Source organism: Takifugu rubripes, chromosome 14 (genome assembly GCF_901000725.2).
Source record: "Takifugu rubripes chromosome 14, fTakRub1.2, whole genome shotgun sequence".
Classification (NCBI taxonomy): domain Eukaryota; kingdom Metazoa; phylum Chordata; class Actinopteri; order Tetraodontiformes; family Tetraodontidae; genus Takifugu; species Takifugu rubripes.
This window is the reverse complement of record NC_042298.1, coordinates 11,354,674-11,375,928: the sequence shown is the minus strand read 5'-3', so window position 1 is coordinate 11,375,928 and position 21,255 is coordinate 11,354,674. Positions and strand designations below refer to the sequence as shown.

The following is a 21,255-nucleotide window of genomic DNA, read 5'->3' as shown; positions in this document are numbered from 1 at the left end:
ACTGCCACCTGTGTCCCCGCTCCAAATGTCTGTCCGTCCCCCGAGGAGGACACTGAACGTACCGGCGGGTTTTCGGCCTGTTGATCTCTCTGTCGTCATAGCGACTCCACCGTCACCGGTTGGTGGATCTGTAGTGACGTCAGAGAGTCCCCCCTCCCCTCCCTTCTCCTCCCGGGGATCCCGGTTACGAGGACCGCGGCAGGACGGGACAACTGCCGGAGGAGTGGACGCGGTGCGCACTTCAAAATCCACCGGCTCCTGGGGGGGACACTCCGGAAGTGGAGACGTTCTGTTCTTAAACTTCCAAGCGAGGACAAGATGTTCAGCAGCGGCCGCTCTTCCTGCTCATAAACACCCGCGGTTGTCCTGAGACACAGGTCCTCCTCCATGTAAGTCCTCAACAATGTTTCTATTATAGTGGACAATGTTGCTCACAAACCGCCAAAAACGTGTCGCTGCTGCGACTCAAACACCTTTAAAACTGCCGGAGGCAGCAACACGAAAGTGGTTAAAAAGAGTTGCATTTTGCATCTAATGAGCGCGTCCACCATGTAAACAAGGTTAAGCAAGTTTTTCATCCTGAACCGGTTACATTGACTTTATCAGTGATGTAAACACTACAAATTTACATACCTGCAGCTTCTGTTTTTCATCTTTGCACCACTTTACGTTTAAGGTTTTAGTTCTGTGGTGCTGAACCGGTGGTTGTTGTTTATGCTGTTTTCCATGTGTTTGACAAAGTTAGAACAATGTTTACTATGAAACCTCAGTCCTCACACTGGGACTCAAACTGTTGAATTAACAGTCGGGGGCCAAAATAAAAGCTGGTCTCCACAACTGATACTCAAACAAAGTTTCTCACGCACCATCTGTTGGGAGATAAGAGCCATGGGTGTCAGTAAACATGCCCGCTGTTTACCTCCAACTATAGCGCAGACCTCACCGGCGACCTGACTGGACTGGCTGGGTTTCCCTTTCAGGTGCTGGTCTGAATACAAACATGTAAAACAGTGCTGTGAAAATTCTCACAGCTGCTTGAGAAACCTCACGTGATCTGAAAAACAAAACCTCTTTTCATACCCCCCCCCCCCCCCCCCCCCCCAGCCCTGCTGCAGGGTCTTATAATTATCTCACGTTTCCAGTGACTATTTGGAGTTCAAGTCTGCCAGTGTGATCGTTCCCCACCACCACCACCGCCCCGTGTCGTCTGCGTTGCATCCCATTATCGACTGTGTTCCGTGGACAGCGGATCTAAACCCCCCGCACGCTGTCGGGCTGACCTTGTCATGGAGCTTTGCCTTAGAAGGGATCAGTGACAGTGTACGGAGCTGCCCGGCTCTGCTGGCAGGTCGTCTTTAAATAGATAAGCACTTTAGTTGTGTGCCAGTGTCCGGTCCTGACCTCTGAACAAGGTGATTGCTCAAGTTTGTCTGCGTCTCTGGGTGATTCAGCAGAAGACGGCTCTTCCTTAATTGTATCTCAGATTGCGCAATGACGGAACAGCCTGAACTTATTCCCCTTAGCCATTGAATAATGGGGATTTATCCCTGTAGTGAACAGCGTAATATTAGCCTCCGACCACTAACTGCAGGCGATTGTAATCGTAATGTAGTACAGCTACTACTATTATTATCATTATTATTATCATGGCCCACAAAAATGTGCAAGTTCTGGTGAAAAATGTGACATTTTGAAGAGTTTGGGAAATGAAAAATGGAAATTTACAGAAAAATGGGTGACCGGTGCTCCATAGAATTTTAATTTTGCTAAGAAATAATAGAGTGACAGTGGTGCAGGTAGATGGGAGCTGGTACGCAGATGTATCCCATATGGAGGGATGCATGGGGGGAGGGAGAGGATAAAGGTTAACACTTTCTGTGACCTCGCCGCAGACCTTTCCGGTGTGATTGGAAGCCCCCCTCTCCTTTGGGAGGCTGTGAGTAAACAGAGGGAAATGAGCAGAATTAAAAGACCTTTAATCTTTAACAAGAAATAGCAAAATAGAAAAGAAGCAATTGACAAAATCAAAAAAGAAGAAAGTACAAGTCCCTTTGTTTAAAATGTCTTCCTCTTTGAGATGACCTCCTGGCCCAGCTCTGAGATGCCCCCCCCCCAGCTCCCGGAGCGCTCCAGGCCAGTCGCCTGCAGGAGCTCCTGGCTCTTCTGCCCGACTCTTGAGGATGCTGCTGGCTGGTCCTCAGCTTGACCTCTGGCGGGGTTGAATATCTGTTTTTTCCAAGTCAATTCGCCACTTCTTCTGTTATTTTTCCACCAAATATAAACGACTTAAGGCGATTAAAGCCGCCTGCCTCTGTAGCTATGCATGGCTGTGTTTCTCTGCCTCTGGCTCAGCCGTCCCTCACTGCTGAGCAGCACGTGGTTGGGGTTGATATGTCCTAACATGTACTGCTAGTAAACGCAACACCACCCGCAGAAAACTAGAACGAGACATCTATCACTGTTCACTCACCAATGTACTTGCACATATTACACGTGGGACAGATCTCAGGTCGACCTCCCGATTATTCTGTCATCCTCCCTCAGTGAAACCAGCTGTGTTGTAGTTTGTATTTAGTTCTACAGGCGGCGACTGGTTGAAGGTTGAAGTTCCAATCCGACGTAACAAGGTTGTGATATTGTATGATTTGAACCAAAGCTTCGGAAGTTGAAGTGTCAAAGCTTTTTGGGGAAGGACTGTGTGATCAGACTTGTTTGATCTTATTTTTTGCATGATGTTAGGCGTGGGGGTGGGTAACTCAGCCCTGCCTGCAGCAATGTCTTAACACCCCACCTGACTCATTGCACTTCTGCTGGTAACAGGAAAAGACCTCCTATTTATTTTGAAGTTATATCAGCACATATGTTGCAGCACAGGCCCTTTTTTTTCATTACCACCATGAAAATGTGTGAGGGTGGATTTTTATGGCTGAATATACAACATCCCACCATAAAAAGTGTTTTTAATGAGAGCCGCCTGATTAAGAAAACCTTCTGAGCTCCAGGTCTCCACTTCTGAATCAGAAACATGCAGCAGAGCAGCGACCTCAGGAAAATAGCTTTCCTTCATTGCGGTTGGCCTCATCTTAGGGCTTAGAAAAGCACTATAACTGCAATTACCTGGGTTGGAATTAAAAGGGAAAGAACAAAACCAGTCCGGATGGGTTCTTTGAATTCCAGGTTGTGCTGTGCATCTGCAGCGTTTTTATGCTGAGTTTAGGTTTGCTGTTGTTTCTCCAGAGGGGCTGCCATGTTTCCTGATGCGTTGGAAGAAGCCGGGCGGGTGGAGGGCCTCCCGCTCTCCTCCCTCCAGACACTGCCAGAAGCCGAGGAAGAAACGACCACGCCGGGACAGAAGGGGACGAAGAGACAGGGTCGATACCGGCAGAGCCTCCAGCTTTTGAAGCCCTTCAGGATAACCCACAAGTAAATAAGATCTCATTTATTAAGTTCACACGGCAGCCACCCGACTGCGAGCCAGATGAGACAGCGCGCTGCTATTTTTGCCGCCTGGTGTGCTGGGTTTTAATGTTGTAGCAGGGGGCCACGAAAAAGGGGGTGGGAGCCTCTCCCGCAGCGATCGACAGCACTTTTTGAACATATGCCCACTGATCAGGCGGCCCTCTCAGGCTTCTGCCAGGAGCATACAAATGACTGTTCAAACACCGCAGCTGCGCTTCACCTTTCGTCGACGCCGGCGAGCAAAGGCACGGCGTCTTTCTCAGCGCTCTGCCGCCGCTCCCCTATGTAGCACCTCTGTGCATGCCCTCACCTTTAGACAGCTCGGCCGTTTTCCAATCTTCCCCCCTGTTTTCCAGACACCAGCACCCAGTCGATAATGCCGGCCTCTTCTCATTTATGACCCTGCACTGGCTCTCCCCGCTGGCGCTGAAAGCCTTCAGGGCGTCCAGCCTGTCTGTGGATGACGTGTGGGGACTGTCCTGCCACGAAGCCTCTGAAACCAACTGCCAAAGGTGAGGTCACTGTAACCCCGCCGTTGTAAATATAGAAACCCGCTATTCTCCCCTGGCTGCAGGGAAGGGGGGGTAGAAACGGGAGAAAAGTCAGCTAATGATGAGGTTCCTGAGAAGTAACTTGTAGGTCGCCTGCTAGGGCAACCGCCAGTCGTGCGCCATGGCAACATTTTCAACAAATTACAACCTGCGTGTTGTACTTCTATACAAATGCAGTTGCACACGTGTAGTTTGTTTTAGTCTATGCTTCAGTCGTGCCTCTCCGGGTCGTTTCTTTTGTTCTATATTATGTCGGAAATGATGATCTCGTGTTCAGGCAAATATCGTGGCGGTGCGCTGCTTCCTGCCCACATCGTTCCTTCTCTGAACGAGCGGCGCAAAAGTTTTAAACCGGGTCCGTGCCTCGATGAAACGCCTTCAAAGGGGCTGTTGACAGTTGACAGAACCCTTTTCTTCACTGAGTAAACAAGCATTTCACTGTCATGTGTGCATGAGTTCTATCTTTGTGCTGCACGGGTGCAGTGAGGCTGCACAGGTGAATGTTCAGTCCTTTACCTCAGCAGGAACAGTGCGCTGGGATAGAAGGCTGCTGGGAATAGACGGGATTAGAGATTACAGCGAGAGTCAGCTCCTGATTTGGACGGTTATGTCATTTACTCCTGCACCTGCAGCGCTCCGTGCCTTTCTCTCACATTCAAAGCTTCCCGCTAATCGCATTATTCAAAGCAAAAAAAAATAAAGATTTCTTTTCCCACGTTATTTACTTGCGGAGGAAGGTGACTATTTGAGGAAGTTCACTTTAGTGCCTGGTGACAGTTGGTCATAAATGACCTGCTCAAAGGTTCCTGACTCCAGAGTGGTGCTGCTGCGTGTGTTAAAGAGCTCGCAGGGGCGCTGCAGCCAAGCAGCACAAGGCTGTCGCTCTGAGGGTGGTGGGCGATTGTGTGCATAAGTGCTGCTCTCACTGGAGACGAGAGGTCTTTATAGCAGACGTAGCAGGAACAGTTATGCAACTGCATGTGAACCAGAGAAGGAAGTGAGGGAATTGGAGAAACCCACTGGGAATGTTGGTGACACCGTTAGATGCTCAGTGAGGGGAAGACCTCAAACGCTTCTGACCAGGATTGGAGTGAAACATCACCTCTGCTCGCCATCTGGGGAACCCAGATGATATCATTTAGGGGTCTCTCAGACTACTGTAGTACTACTACTAGACTACTGTAAAGCTAATCATTCTTTTTTTCCACTGGATCCTACACTGTAACCCTGGTGTGTGTGTTTTATTGGTGTGTATGCTTTGTTTTTCTATTAGACCCCCCCATGAAATTAAAGACATTAAAATCATTCTACTGATTCAACAATTAAAATGTAAATTAGTCAATAACTCTATTAAAGAAGCATAGTACAAAAGAGATTCAAAATAATAACAAAGTTCCAAGTCTCTTTCCATCGCTGTCTTTCCAGTCCCACAGTTCATTCCTCGTTCAATCCACTGTTGGAGGTTAACAGCTCTGAGTGTCGGATTCTCTCTGATTTATGGCCTCTCTTAATTTTTTTTTTGAATGCAATTACATTTAATGTCTTGCATTCAACATCGTTTGATTTCAAGTAGTAATTACATGCGTATGTGTGTGTATGTATGTGTGTTTCTAGTTGGTTTAATGTGCTGTCTGATACGTTTTAATAAAGTCATTACAGCATAAATTACTTTCTGCAGCTGCTTCATAGAGTCATTAGCTGTGATACATTTGGCCAACAACATATTCTACTCTGTTCAGAGGCTTTATATTGCAATTAAATCACATTAGCACATCTTTACATCTTCACTTTTACCTTTTCCTCATGTAATTATGCGATGCATCATTCCTGATTGCATGCTGTAGGTCACCTTTACACAGTTATCAGATGCTCTACATCTATTTTTATCGGCTGCGTTATCTTTGTTTCATAATTGGCTCTTTATATATATTTTTTCTCCTGGGTCAAACTGATAAATTAAAAGTGCAAATTTAGAATGTTTAATAAGCCGAAATAAAGACAAATCTGAAATCATAAAGTATTCTTGATGAAAAATGCAATCTTTCCTTCCTAATTAACTACTCATGTAATGGAAATTTTCTTTCATATTCATGTTTAAAAGTAGTTTAAAGCCACTTGCAGACATGAAAAATGGGTTTCTGCTTCCAGGCTTGAGTTTCTGTGGCACGATGAGCTGAAGAGACGAGGGAGAGACAGGGCATCTCTTACCAGAGTCTTCTGGCGGTTCTGCCAAACACGCATGCTGGTGGCCATTTTTTCCATCCTCCTCACGATGGTGGCCGGCTTTGTCGGGCCAGTAAGTACCGTCCAAATCCTCCTTCCCCTTTATGTTCTGCAGATTCCTGTAATGGGCCTTTTGGCATGGTCACACACTGGGGAGTCCCAGGTCTGCTTGTACATTTTGGAAAGCACTTTATCCTGTTTCACACTGGTTTTGGAAATTGAAATGACACCATACTGGGAGATTACAAAGCCTCAGATAGTGAAGCCGCCATTAATACTGGGGATTAGCTGTTTTGTACCCAGTCACACTTTGTTCCAAATACAGTTTTGTCCCTCATCTGCCACATTTCAGATTTATAAATAAATTCCCTTAAAAAAAAAATCAAAAACAGTTCCAATAAACAGCAGGAATCTATGACTCCCAGGAACTCCCAAATGAAGACATCATCCCGTCTGATCTCTTCTTCCTTTTGATGACGTGTCTGCTATGTGTGTCTCCCCACAACTAATTGTATTAAAAGGATTTACCTCTTACACAAGTGCCCCCATGAGGCTCAAATTCCAGATTGAGTCATTTAATACATCTACACAATTTATTCTGAGCAGAATTGGTGGTTTTCTTGTATTTAGAAATTTGTCTCGTGTTTTATTGCATGAGATGACAATAATTGAACTTGTGCGCCTTTCCATTATTGGCTTGTTAACATGTTCCTGTTAATATTTCCTTGATGTTTTCATCATTCCCCACCTTCGTGGTCTTCTCCAGGCTATCTTAGTGCGAGCACTGCTGGAGTATTCCCAGGCTTCAGAGAGCTCCGTGCCATACGGACTGTGTCTGGTTGCCGGGATCTTCGTCACGGAGCTGATTCGCTCGTGGACTCTGGCGCTCATGTGGGCCGTCAACTACCGCACTGCAGCACGCCTCCGCGGGGCAGCTCTCACTTTCGCCTTCAACAAGATCCTCGCCCTGCGCAGCACAAAAGACATTAGCCCGGGCGAGGTAAGTGATGAAACCTTGAAGGGGACTCGTCTCCAAATTAACTTAATCAGCCCTCGCTGTGGGGCTCCACATGCTGATGATTGAGATGGATTTCATTTCAGCTCTTACACCATTCCCGCTTAGATCGCAGCAAATCCTATAGCCTGAGGGAAGGAGGCTGTTAAGATTAGCCATTACTCAGTTTAAGAAGGACCATTGTTCCACATGCAAATGTGGTCATAAACTGCTGCGGTGAAAAGCCTGTGAAGCCGTTTTTCCATATCTGCCAAACTGACCTAAAACATCTAGATTTTCATGAAACTACACCTTATTTGTAACAATCGTGTTGTCAGTCACAAGGGAATTGGGTTTCAGATGTGTGAATGTGCACTACTCTGCCTCCTTCCAGCTGATCAACATCTGCTCCAATGACGGCCAGCGCCTGTACGAAGCCGCGTCAGTCGGCCCTCTGCTGGCAGGGGGGCCCCTTGTGGCACTCCTGGGTCTGTCCTACACTGCGTACTTCCTGGGCCCCACAGCTCTCCTGGGCTCCACAGTGTTTATCCTCTTCTATCCCGCCATGGTGAGATTCCATCTAAAACATCTGCAACAAAAGGCAGGCTACAGTAATTATAGGAGCACAAATTAGATAAGATTAATAACAGCACACAGGCAGATAACTGTCAGGGTTTTTATTGTGGCCTAAATAGCTATCAAAAACAATGTTTCGTAACAGACTGATTAGATTTACACCAAGCAATGATCACAGTCATTAAAACAGTGACAAGCAATTTCATTACAGCACTTCCTGAAAGTTTCATCATTTGTTAATGATCAGCAGCAGATAGGAGCACGTTCATGCTAACATCTTTACATTATCTTGTCCTTTTGAGACAGGGGACCAGCACTTTTTAACACACAGCACTCTGGCCATCCATCTTGTGTCAACTCTGCAGCTGTTATTTACAAATTGCATTTGGTGTAAGCTGGGGCCTGACAGTCGGAGACCCTGGTGTTGATGTGAAAGGCATTTATCACTCTGGTCCCGTCAGACAGGCCTGAAGCTCAGATAATGCGATCGTGCCTGCTTTCATTTCCTCTCGCTGACACTTACTTCTCTCGTCATCACTTCCCCTCTACCCATCAGATGCTCGCGTCCAGACTGACGGCGTATTTTCGCAAGAAATGCGTGGTGGTGACCGACCGGCGCGTGAGACTGATGAATGAGATCTTGGGGTGCATAAAGTTCATCAAGATGTACTGTTGGGAGGACGCCTTCGAGCAGAATATTCACAGTAAGTCTGGGTGAAATGCTCACCAGTCACGCTGCTCATTTCAGATTTGAGGGATTTTTGGTAAAACTCTTAAATGTATTATCACCATGCAAACTTGAATCAAACGAGCACGTTTCAAACCAAACATTCTTATCTCATATGAAGTCCCCCCTCCTTTGCAAATTATTGCCTAATGGGTCCATTTATCACCCAAAATTTCACTCCGAGCCAAGAGATAACCTTAACCTTGACTCTATTTACACTTGCCTGCTCTTTTAAAGTCCCCCGTCCATCTTCTTTAATAATTATTTACCTCAGGATTAATCTGTGAGGCATTTGCTCTGTTCTGATACCTCCAGCAACTGTCAAGACTGGTTTAATTGTTCAGTGGATTTAATAGCTGGGTCCCTTGTTGTTGATAGGGATCATTTTCCCCCTTTTTCATGATGCCTCAAAATTAGCCAGGTGGGGCCCATTTTCACTACTATCCTTTGATTACCCATTATAATCATAATTAATTGACATTCAGCCTAATTGATGTAGAAACTCATCCTTGCCAATTACCATTAAATCGACGATCCCAGCGGTTTATACCAAGGCCGTCAACTCTGCTGTGTAGCAAACACCTACCTTTTAAATTCAGTCACAGCATGTAGCAGGAGGAGGATTATATTAAAGATGTAGAGTGAAAGTTTTTCTGCATCAACTGAACTGAGTGAACTAAGGAACAAGCATGTGCATTTGGGAGATATAAGCAGGATGGAGGAGTAGGCTGGATTTGAGTCTTATACACTTGAATGCTTATCAAGGTTCAGCAGGTTTGGAAGTCCCTTTTATACCATTTATAGATGTAGGGTCCTTCTCTTCCCACTTGTCTCTATTTCTACCCTTTTATGTGTTGGGTTGAGACTCTTATGATGTTTTTCATTGTTCCCCTTGTGAACTCTTTGGGCTAATCTCAGCTCTTCATTTATTTTTCCGACCTCTTTCTGGCTTTCTTTGCCTTTTATAAAATGGCCTCTATCTTTCAGAGGTGCGATCAGAAGAGCGGAGGATGCTGGAGAGAGCAGGCCTTGTCCAAAGCCTTACTGTGGGCGTGGCTCCCATCGTCGTGGTGATATCAAGCGTCTGCACCTTCACCTTTCATATGGCGTTAGGCAATGACCTTACTGCAGCTGAGGTATGCACATAAGGGAAGTGTGGCTTGTTCCTGTGGGGGATTCATCTGCATTAGAAACACACATGTTGTGTTTGTGCCTGACTACACACATTCTTCCACAGGCTTTCACTGTGGTTGCCGTTTTCAATTCCATGACCTTTGCCCTCAAAGTCACACCCCTGGCATTCAGGTCGCTGTCAGAAGGTGCTGTCGCCATCAGAAGGTTTCAGGTGAGAATTGAGTGCGGCTGTGCAGAGCTGCATTATTTTTGCCTCATAAAAGACTTGTGACCACATTTGGTGAATTAGAAACTGCCCTGAGAGTGCTGGGCAAAATTGGCTTTGATGGATGTTTGCAGTTTCAGAAAATGTCAATTAAAATTAAATCAATGCAATAGGTAACAGCACATTCTGTCTCTGCAGAGGCTCTTTATGATGGATGACAGGGAGGTCGTTTTGGTCAAAATGGAGGATCCCAGCAACGCTGTGGAGTTCAGGGATGCTACGCTGGCTTGGGAAAAGGCACGACCCCCAGCTACGAACATGACATCGTCCCCCAGCAAGCTCGGAGGGATGAAGCGTGTCCTGCGCAGGGAGAAGCTCAGGCTCTATATTTCAACAGACGACAGCAAAGAAATCAAGGACCTTCCGAATGTGCAGAGTCTCCTCACAAATATGGAGCAGGAGAGTCCACAAAGCACTATCTCCTCCACTCAGAGCATCAGACCCCCGCTCCACAAGATCCTGCACCGCATTGACATCCGCATTAAGAAGGTAACAGTAGTAAATCATCTAAGGAGAGGGGGGGTTTCTTAAGTTAGATGTATTGATGGCTGCATATGTCCCTCTAGGGTTCAGTGGTTGGAATCTGCGGTGGTGTTGGTAGTGGAAAGAGCTCAATTTTATCAGCCCTGCTGGGACAGGTGAGTTCAAGCTCCTCTTAAAGATATGAACAAAAGTATCAAGGGGAGTTTTTTTTCAATTTCCTTCACCCACAATAAACCCACATGTGATAAAAGGTTTCCTGTTATTTTTTTGGTGCAGATGACCCTGGTAGAAGGTAACGTAGCTGCCAGTGGCGGCTTTGCTTTTGTCTCACAACAAGCCTGGATCCTTAATGACTCACTGAAGGAGAACATCTTGTTTGGGAATCAGTATGACAAAGACAGGTTAGCTCTCAACTACAGTGTAACAACGCAGGATAAAATAAAACAGTAATAATATTTCACACTTTTTCTTCTTCAGATATTATGCAGTTCTGGAGGCCTGCTGTCTTCTGCCAGATCTTGCTGAGCTGTCCTACGGTGACATGACGGAGGTATATAAGGACATTCTCAATTATAGGCTTTTAGCAAATTATTCAATTTATGTTCAGTCACTGTCAACATTGAACTAAAAGCTGCAGCTTTTACTAAATTTCAATGAGTGATTCACACTTTTTTTTAACTCCAGATTGGTGAGAGGGGCGTCAATCTGAGTGGTGGGCAGCGCCAGAGACTGAGCCTGGCTCGGGCCCTCTACAGCGAGCGGCCCATTCTTCTCCTGGATGATCCCCTCAGTGCTGTCGATGCCTGTGTGGGTTCCCAGGTCTTCCACAAGGCTATCATGGGTGTTGCTAAAGGAAGGACAATCCTGTTTGTAACCCACCAGCTGCAGGTGTGTTTCATCTAAACCCACTTTTTTTAAGCTTTAAAAACACTCCTTTTATGCATGAAATTAGATATTAAGATTTAATGCCAACTACATTCTTCACTGCCATTTTTCTCTCTCAGTACTTGTCTGAGTGTGACCAGATTATTCTGATGAAGGACGGACAGATCGCTGAGTGCGGCACCCATGACCAACTAATGTGTAAAGAGCGCGATTATGCTAACCTCGTCAACAGCCTGCAACAGGAGGTAAGGCCGCCACAACACAGTAACTGGATCCTTCTGGACAATTCTTGAGCCCAGAAAGACTTGGAGCAGGAGAAGGGAGATGACTGGGCATGCCCGAGCATGGTTAAAGCCCGTTTGATATTTAATTTCTTTGTGTTTTCAGATCCAGGTTAAAGAGACTTTAAAACACAAACAGCAGGGTGCAGGAAAGGCTGACAATGCTGTCGAGGTCAGACCAGAGCTGGACAGCAGGAGAGGTGGTGAGAGACTTGTGCTATGTGCTATGAGGCTCATGTAACTTAACTGCTGCATGATTATTTTCTTGGTTAATTTTTACAAGATTTTTTTCTTTTCTTTATGTAGAAAAACTGATGAAAGCTGAAGAAAAAGGCTCTGGTGATGTCAGCTGGTCTGTGTATGGTGCCTACATCAAAGCAGCAGGAGGTCCTCTTGTCTTTCTCCTCAACATGGTCCTCTTCCTGTCCACCACAGGAAGTATCGCCTTTAGTAACTGGTGGCTGAGCCACTGGATCAAACAAGGTAGTGGGGTGAGTTCAAAAAGAGACCCGGTTTACTGTCATTCAGTCTGTATTTTAGAAAAGCTATTTTTTGGGGATGTATGACTGCTGCACTCAGAATAAATCAGAATGTCCATGATGAGAAAAGTGGCAGAAATGCAGTAAACCTAATTAAACACAAGCATTACCAGTGATGACGCAGATGTGCAGCAACGTTATTGAACAATGTGCTCACAACTATAAATGTCAAATTGACTGATCACCCTGTGCTTTTATTCATTTTATTTTATTTTTTTTACTTTTTTTTTCAATTTCATTCAAGGCATAATTCCTACATTTAAAAGCATTGAATTTCTTTCATTCTTTGTAATCTGTTGCTCCACATTTCCTCAGAACACATCATTAGTCTTGGCGAATGAAACCACGGCAGGGAACAGCATGAGACTCCATCCTCACATCCACTATTATTCAACTGTTTACGTTGCATCTATGGCAGCTGCTTTGTTCCTGAAGACGATGAGAGGTGTGGTGTTTGTGAAGGTAAGCTAACCACTTTCCTCGGATGCTGCCTCCCATGTGCTTTCTCTATTTATGGATGCAACAACCTATTAGTGATATTGAAAATTGGTCCATTACAGACAAATACAGCTCAATTGGTTTTGGTTGACAACAGGGCTGAATGACATTCATTCTGTAGTGTATTTATTAATTTTAATGGTTCTGTTTTTGAAAGAATACACTGTATTCATTCTACATCTGTATTATGTTTCTGTCCAGTATTAGATTGGAACCGTATTAAAGTGTGTCCTTGTCATTTTCTGAAGCAGTAATGTTTGTTTCAAATAATTAGAAGTGTTTAAATATGGTTTATCTATTAGTTGAATTGTTTTTCTTTTGATTTTTCACCTCTTTGTTAATGTTTTTGTGCCGTAACTGCAAAGTGCTCTGAGCCAAATCGTTTCACATTAATCACTATTTATAAATGTGTGCATTTGTGCGCGTGTGTAGACAATACGACGTGACAGTGTTAAAGGAAGGATGTGTGCATGTGCATGTCAGTACCCCTACGGGTGCACATCCTCTTTTTCAAGCTAACCCATTCTGACACTGCATTGCAGAGGTTGGATCACCACATTAATGTGTGCCACTTGAAATTGCTAATTTTTCAAAGATGGCTAATCTTTTTTAACCCCCAGCTGTGATGAGATCTCAGGGACAGTTGAATATTCCATTAACGGAATTAATTTGCTCTCTGCTGCCACATGCAATCTTTTTTGTCCGAGCAGTGAAACGTCTTCTGCTCATTAGGTCATAACCTTTATGTCAGCCTTGCAGAAACTCATTAGAAATGAAGACTTGACAGCTTTCCTTACGCAAGGAAAAGACCCGTACATGTGCACAGCGTATGTTGAGGTAGCATTTGTTTCTCTGCTGCCATCAATAGAAGCCGTGTTGTATTTATGGACTGCCTGTTTTGTATTCAAGCGCATCGACAGGCGATTTCCATCCAACTGTCTGTTTATCCCAACTTAATTCCTCCCATATGCTTTTTAAAGTTGTTTGTTTCCACGTGTCAGATCACATGTGAAACTGCAGCTGTTCCTTGTGTTGACAGTGCACGGTGAAGGCTGCCTCGGCGCTCCATGATAAGCTGTTTCACCGTCTCCTGCTCAGCCCTATGCGTTTTTTTGATACAACACCTCTGGGTCGTATCCTGACTCGCTTCTCCAGAGACATGGATGAAGGTGAGGCTTGATTTGTCTTGACGAGGCACCTTTCGCCCTCCTGGAAGACTTCTCGGTCAGAGAAGTCGCCCTGCTTGACAAGGTGTACTGTTGAGTTCATGGCCTGAGGGAGTGGCTTTCTGTTATCCACTTCACTGTTGTCTTTACTTGACTTGTCGATGCCACTCTGTTTCTTCCATCTGACCTATGTGTTCCATACGTTCCGTCCTCTCCAGTGGATGTGCGCCTCACCATGCAAACCGAGATGCTGCTTCAGAACCTGACCCTGGTGCTTTTTTGCTTGGGGGTGGTAGGCATCGTCTTTCCCTGGTTTCTGATCACCATCCTGCCTCTGGGACTTTTCCTCTGCCTCATCAGACGTGTCTCCAGGTCAGGTTCCCATCGCTACACTACGCGCCTGCTGATAAGCACCGAGCTTGAAATTTAAGCAGATTGTTAGCACTTTACATTTCATTTCCCCGTGTTACTGGTAACTTGATAAATGAGCGACAAGTGCTCGAGCTACCCCAAAGGTAAAGCAACATGTTAAATGAATCAATCATTTTGCACCTACTAAGCATTCTGCTGTTACATTTATTATTTTGATTAGTTGCACCTTTCATTGCTCTGTTAAATTATTTAAATATGGTCTTTAAATAATGAAGCATATTGATAATTTTATGTTCGTGAAGTTATAGAGAGTTAGTCTGTGTAAATATCAGGACACTTTAAAATGACATTTCTGGCCATCTGACATTTGTAGACATTAAAGATTCAATTCGGATTCATTCGTCAGCATAAATAATGCATCTCAGTCTGTCAAACTGTCCCACCAGATTGTAGGGCTTTGGCGTTTAATCTCAACAAATTTGCTTAATTGCACTATCCACTATATTGAGTAGTTATCATTCAGCCCATATATATAATTAGAGGTTATTCCTCTTGATGTTGTAGTAGTTGCAGAAGCATCCTGTGTGATCTGAGGGCTCTGCCGCAGTTTTGCAGGATAAAGGTAGATCTACCAAGAGCAACAGCACAGTGATACCCTGGGAAATAACAGCAGTATCTTGTTATTTCCTCTATTGCAGAGATCAAGAGGAACATGACTCTTATACCGTTATTGTTGCAACAGTGTGAAGTCAGAAAGTACAAAAACAAAACGCAGCATGTTCCAGAATTCCTACACTGCTCACATCGCGTGTGAAGTCACGACACATATTTGGGGTTATGATGTTTAAAATCTTTTCAGGGAAACATTTTCCAACTTTACACCTGTATCCCTGCTCAACCTGTCCCTTCTGGTCTCATAGGCCTCTTCATCATAAGTATTGAACGTGCAATATTTACAGCTTTTCTCATGAGGGACCTGTGTTGTGTTAAAATGTCTTTGTATTTTTTAGAGGTGAAGATTTCTTAGAAAGTTAAGTTTAATCATTTGAATTTAATTTTTCTTTAAAAAGAAGATCTCATCAGAACCAAAAACAACACAATTAGCATTCTGCAGCAAACGCAGCGTTCACCACAGCGATCGAATGTTGTGTTTAACAAAGTCACGAGTCAAAAGACGTGCGTAGCTGCCTCTTCTAATGGACCTCCCTCTGCAATCACCCACATCTAAAGCAGCTTTTATTGGGATTTTAAATGAAACTGCCCAGAGCATCAACATGTTTGTCTGGAGCACAGGCTGGGAGTGAAGAAAGCCTCGTGTTCTTTCCCTCACTCAGCTGGGCTCTTATGTGAGTGATTCCCTGCATACTTGAAAATCCCTCAAACCGTCCACCCTGCCTTGGCTTCTAAAAGTAGAACAAGACCTCAGTTTTGTCAATAAAACCTTTTTAACATTTTTGGCTGTTATGCCTGTGTTATGGACGCCTGTGTGTTACTTAGTGTTCAACACATCACACACAGTATGTGCAAATTCTAGAGCTCAGGCAGGGAAATGCTTTCTACCTGTCTGCCATTAGGTTACATCATCCCAACTTTATTTTTTCCATGGAATTTCACATTCAAGTTAAATATTTGCAAGTGATTGCGGAATATTATACAACTCTTTCACTGAAGTGGTCAGTTGGGGGGAAAATGTAGCATGTAGATGTTTTGAAAGGTTTGAGTCCATCTTACTAGAAGCTGTTTGCACATAATATGCCACAAATGTCCTTTAAAAGAGGCGAACCTCACAGCTGAATCCACCGCATTCGGGAGATGTTACAGCTCAATTACCAATATAAACATTATTTGGGTCCCTTTCTGCCACTAAAGCCGATGTTAATTAACTAATGTAATATATCTGTATATGTCAGTTTCATTTACTGGATGGTATAGACAATTTAAGTGTTGACAAAGGACAGAGAAATGTAAACAGGTTATTTGTCTCTGATTTAAGGGTCCTTATTCGTGAGCTGAAGCGTTTGGAGAATATCAGCCAATCACCATTCACCTCACACATCACCAGCAGTCTTCAGGGACTCTCCACCATCCACGCTTATGGAAGAGGACGCGACTTCCTCCACAGGTACCAATAACAGCAATTCCATCTCCTTTTATTTGGAAATTGGATTGTTTAACTGGAACCAAACAATTTTACTTTACTTTCCGATTTTCTGCCTTTCTGTAGATATCAGGAGTTACTGGACAACAACCAGGCCTCCAACTACCTCTTCAGTTGCGCCATGCGTTGGCTGGCTGTTCGGCTGGACCTTATCAGCATCTTTCTTATCACTGTCGTCGCACTGCTCATTGTCTTCATGCACAATCAAATACCTCCCGCCTATGCAGGCTTGGCCATATCATACGCTGTGCAGGTACGTTTACGAGGTGCAGAAGAAGACATTTTTCATTTCTGACTTGGAGCTTCCATAAATTAATCAACAAATGGATAAGCAGGGATGCCCGGATCTATCCATCCTGGCCAAGAGGCAGGAATGTCCATCAGAGGACGCACACGATTCACTCACACCTCAGTCCAATTTAGAAGCTACTATCGGCGTGACTTTGGTCTGTGTTTGATGTGTGGGAGGAATCTGGAGCACCCAGAGAAAACCTACGCAGGCAAAGACATGCAGAGCATCAGAACATGCAAACCTTGTACCAAGGACAAATACAACACAAGTCTTTCTACACATAGATGGAACAAACTGTTATTACATCCTTATTTGTTCAGATAACTAGTGACAAACATTGTTGGACGGGCTGTATTAATGATATAGTTGTTGAACATTAACCCTCTAGACCGTCTCCTTTTTTCCCCTTGAACCGACAGTTGACCGGCTTGTTTCAGTTTACGGTGCGGCTGCTCGCCGAGACCGAAGCTCGGTTTACGTCTGTGGAGAGGATCAATCATTATATAAAGGTATGAGCGTTGATTGATGTGGGGAGGAAGGTTAGTGTTTGGCCATGACACTGGCAGGAGTATCGTCATTAGCCCAGTAAAGCAGCCTAAACAGAAGGCAGTTGTCATGTCCAGATCAGATCTGTCCTCTCCAGACAGTGAGAAACAGAGAAAATCAGTTTTCCTCAGACTGAAGGACATGCCAGGGCTTAGTCCCTGGTGCCAAATTAATGCTTTTTGCAGCAGCATTCATTTCTAAAGCAATGTGGTGCACATTGATGTCTCTGATATGGCTCTCATATTCCGATTTATTGCATTTGGCTGGTCTGTAACCTGAAAGTTGACTGGCTGAGATGCACAAAATTATATTTTTGGTTCTCAGAAAGGCATTCGTGAAGTGAAGATTGTGTGGCTTGAGCCTTCATGTGGATGATTACAAGATGCATGTTTTTCCCTGTGTCAGTGTCTAGAGAGCGAAGCCCCTCGGCGCAGAGACGGAGCAGCCGCTCCTGACCCTTCCTGGCCCCAACAGGGAAAGATCACCTTCCGGGACGTTGAACTGCGCTATCATGAAGATCTGCCACTTGTGCTTAAGAATCTGTCCTTCACCGTTCTGCCGGAGGAGACCATCGGCATTGTGGGGCGCACAGGTTCAGGTATGACCGTTTCTAGCTAGATAAAATTCCCTTTAAAAACCTACGTGCTTTTCTTCATTCTGTATTTCCCGTATGCTCCCGCAGGAAAGTCGTCACTGGGCGTAGCTCTTTTCAGACTCGTGGAGCTGGCCAGAGGCTCAATTATTATTGACGGGATCAATATCGCACAGATTGGTCTGGATGACCTGCGGAGCAAGGTAGCCATCATTCCTCAGGAGCCAGTGCTCTTCATTGGCACCCTCAGGTAATCCCCGCCATAATGTATTGTATTAATGAGCTTAATTTATGGATTTTTACAGGTTAAAAAACGCAAAGCATCGTGGATGAATGCGAGAGCCATCCGTTCGCGTTCAGTGGTGCAGCAACGAGCTGAAACTGCACATCTGTCACAGGCCTTTAGAGAAGATTTACATTTTCTTTTTATAGCTTCGACTTACAGACAAGACGCTTTATAACTGCTTATTAAAGCAAACAGCAAAAAGGGTTTTGCAGGAACTGTTTTGGACTGTGTGAGTTCACCATTGTAGGTTTTACTGATGTGTGGCACTTGCTGGAGTCTCAATAACCTTGTCTCAGAACCTTGTGCCTCTTTTTTGCTTGAGAAAGTTGTCCAGTTTTGACAGGATGGAGTATTTTATGGTGCGTTTATAACCCTTGTTAGGGTCTGCCCCTGCTGTTGAGCAGCAGAAATGGCATTCACAGACCCAGTACGGTCTTTCAGTGGATTTGTTGTTTTTGATCTCAAATTATGTTTGTTGTGCCACAAAGCAGTCGCAGCGTTTTAGCTCTGTAAATGGTGTTTTTTTTTTTGTTAAAAAGAAGAAAATCAGCAAACACAGAAAAGCAAGTGCTCGGTATTAACAAAAGAAACAGGCTGTTTTAAAAGCTGAATCTCAGCAGTATTAACAAAGAGAAACATTAATAAATTTGTTCAGAAAACCACCAACCTCGGGCTAAAGTCAGAGTTGACCTTTTCCAGCTGAGGCGTAAGAATGTAGCATCAGCAGTTCCCATAAATGTGATGTTGTCATCATGTTTAATCCAATTGGGCTTTTTTTTATGTTCCCACAGATCCAATTTAGATCCCTGGGATCAATACTCCGATTCCCAGATCTGGGACGCTCTCGAGAAGACGCACATTAAAGAGATGGTCAGTGAAAAATGATGGTTAAAGAGCCTCGCTGTGTTATACTCTGAGCATTTTTCCTCAACCCTGTCTGTGACTGGCCTCAGGTCAGCCAGCTGCCTCATTCACTGCAAGCAGAGGTGACAGAGAATGGAGAGAACTTCTCTGTGGGAGAACGACAGCTTCTCTGCGTGGCCCGAGCCCTGCTGCGCAACAGCAAGGTGCGGAATTTTTAAAAAGCTGCTGATTTTCATGTTTATATTGAACATCTTTTGATTTGGAGAAGATAGCCTGCAACACAAAACACTGTTGTTTTAAGAAAATAAGCAGTTCATGACTGAAAGTGGTCGGCGCTCTCTGTGTGGAATAACACTGCCGCCTATCGGTGTACAACAGAACTGACGCTCAAGCATCTTTTCTTTAACTCTTTTTTTTTCCTTCTAGATCCTCATCTTGGACGAAGCAACTTCAGCTATTGACACCGAGACAGATCGTCTCCTTCAGGATACCCTGTGCTGTGTGTTTGGCAGCTGCACCACTTTAGTCATAGCCCATCGTCTCAACACGGTGATGAACTGTAGCAGAGTCATGGTCCTGGACAATGGCCAGGTAAGTCTGAGTCGACAGAGGAACTGAAGAGTTCTATTAAAACCACCAGGACTGGATTAAAGGAAATCAACATCTTTTTAGGTTACAGACTGTCTGGCTCTGCAATATTTTGCCAGCTGTGCCTGTAAATGATCTTCTTGCTAATGATCCATGAAAAGGAATGTGCAAAATTTTATTTTGGATGTAACCAAGAAGAAATTAGTCAAATCTATAGTTTCTTTAGTTCAGGAGACTTATTTGAGTATTTAACATTCATTTGAATGTAAGTGATTGATGAAATTCTGAATAATGGGTGTGAACATTTATGGGATTTATAAATTTGTGATATTTATTTATTTATTACAGTAAAGATGTTCATATTTCTAGCCTTGTCTTAATTTACCTTTTTAATCATTGCATAGACCCGATTGTAGTGGTTCATATTTGAACTTCTGATGGAAAAATGTTCCTGCTCAGGAGAACTAAGTCAGGTTTCTATATTTGTAGCCAAACCGTGTCTCGATCTTATGTTCTTCTGTACACGGGCTCACAGAATGAGTAAGCAGGAGCTGATTTATGTGCTGGTAATGATCAGTGTTGCATTTTTCATTTTCAGATTTTGGAGTTCGACAGTCCTGCTGCTCTGCTGGCAGATGAGAATTCACAATTCAGAGCCATGATACAGGCGTCAGAACACCAAAGCCGATGAAAGACACCCGGCCTCCACTTCAGATTTGAGCTGCGACTCAAATGTGGATTTGCACAAACACACATGTGCACACGTGCACATACTAATTACAGTAGCCTCCATCCTACCACAGCGTTCAATCGATGTCTCTCCAAACAAAAGACACGGATCATTTTAAAGGACAGGTGAAACCTCACTATGCAATCAAACCCAAGCTTTTGCTGCAATGTCATAAACATGATTTTCTATGGGCCAAAGAAATGATAACAAGCAATACAGAGCAAAGACTCTCGTGATCGCACTTTATAATTCATGTAGACGCATCTGGAAAGCTTCTATTTCCTCAGAAGTTAAAAGGTGAGACTCTAAATGTGACGAATCTACAACCATACTGGGCAAGAACTATGTTATGAATGTGTTCTATTCATATATAGTGCCTCAATCTTTAATTTTCAGGTTATATAATGGAGCAGAGCCATGGATGTAAGTACTGTGTACCTACAAGTATAGAAGTACACAGGTATAAAAACTGCACTTTTATGTGGTAACATTTTACCAAAATTTTAGCTTTTTCTCCCAGAGCTGGGAACTGTTGTCAACATTTGCCTTATAATCAGCTTGTGTACTGACCAACTGTCTGTAATGTGTCTATTTTCTTGCCATTAAGGTCTTGTTTTAAATAAAATTACTTCCCATTTGCGCTGCGTCAATTTGCCTGGCATGATTTGAAGTGGTCACGCTGAATTTCTACATGATTCTGTCGCATGTGTGTGAGCTGAACTGAAACCAGCCAATGGTCAGTGCCAGTAAATGGCTTCCAACAGTGATACTGTGTCTGATACTGAAAGTACAGACATAAGTGTGCGCATGAGAGATAAATAACCGAAAACAGTATCATTAACTGTCCGACTCACTAAGGAGGTTGTAAATGAGGTCCTATAGCTATCATAAAATAACAAAGGGCATTTTGGATTCTATTCTTAGGCAAAATATTGCCCTCAGATCAAGGAAAAGCTGATTCTAAATGTATTTTTAGTGTAGGGCTCAACAGAGAAATGTAAAACTACCAGGGAAATTCAATATAATAAACCCAATAGTGAAAGTAC

At 44.0% G+C, this 21,255-nt stretch overlaps 1 protein-coding gene across 2 annotated transcripts; it reads left to right on the top strand.

Moving 5' to 3' along the window:
- Window positions 1-171: 171 nt before the first annotated feature.
- wu:fb13g09 (multidrug resistance-associated protein 5) lies at window positions 172-20,857 on the top strand. 2 transcript variants are annotated; one of them, XM_011610885.2, is made up of 29 exons: window positions 172-389; window positions 3,238-3,423; window positions 3,816-3,971; window positions 6,159-6,306; window positions 7,000-7,233; window positions 7,622-7,795; window positions 8,360-8,507; window positions 9,518-9,666; window positions 9,768-9,875; window positions 10,068-10,418; window positions 10,496-10,567; window positions 10,689-10,813; window positions 10,890-10,962; window positions 11,097-11,300; window positions 11,417-11,542; window positions 11,685-11,778; window positions 11,885-12,069; window positions 12,433-12,579; window positions 13,655-13,784; window positions 14,000-14,153; window positions 16,147-16,275; window positions 16,378-16,564; window positions 17,023-17,112; window positions 17,555-17,747; window positions 17,832-17,991; window positions 18,819-18,897; window positions 18,981-19,094; window positions 19,318-19,482; window positions 20,078-20,857. In XM_011610885.2, the coding sequence occupies exons 2-29, from the start codon at window positions 3,248-3,250 to the stop codon at window positions 20,168-20,170; spliced, it is 4,164 nt and encodes a 1,387-aa protein (XP_011609187.2). In that variant the 5' UTR covers window positions 172-389; window positions 3,238-3,247; the 3' UTR covers window positions 20,171-20,857. The 2 variants fall into 2 exon arrangements, with proteins under 2 accessions (XP_011609187.2, XP_003970665.2); XM_003970616.3 differs by having other exon boundaries at window positions 11,685-11,781.
- The last annotated feature ends 398 nt before the right edge of the window (window positions 20,858-21,255 follow it).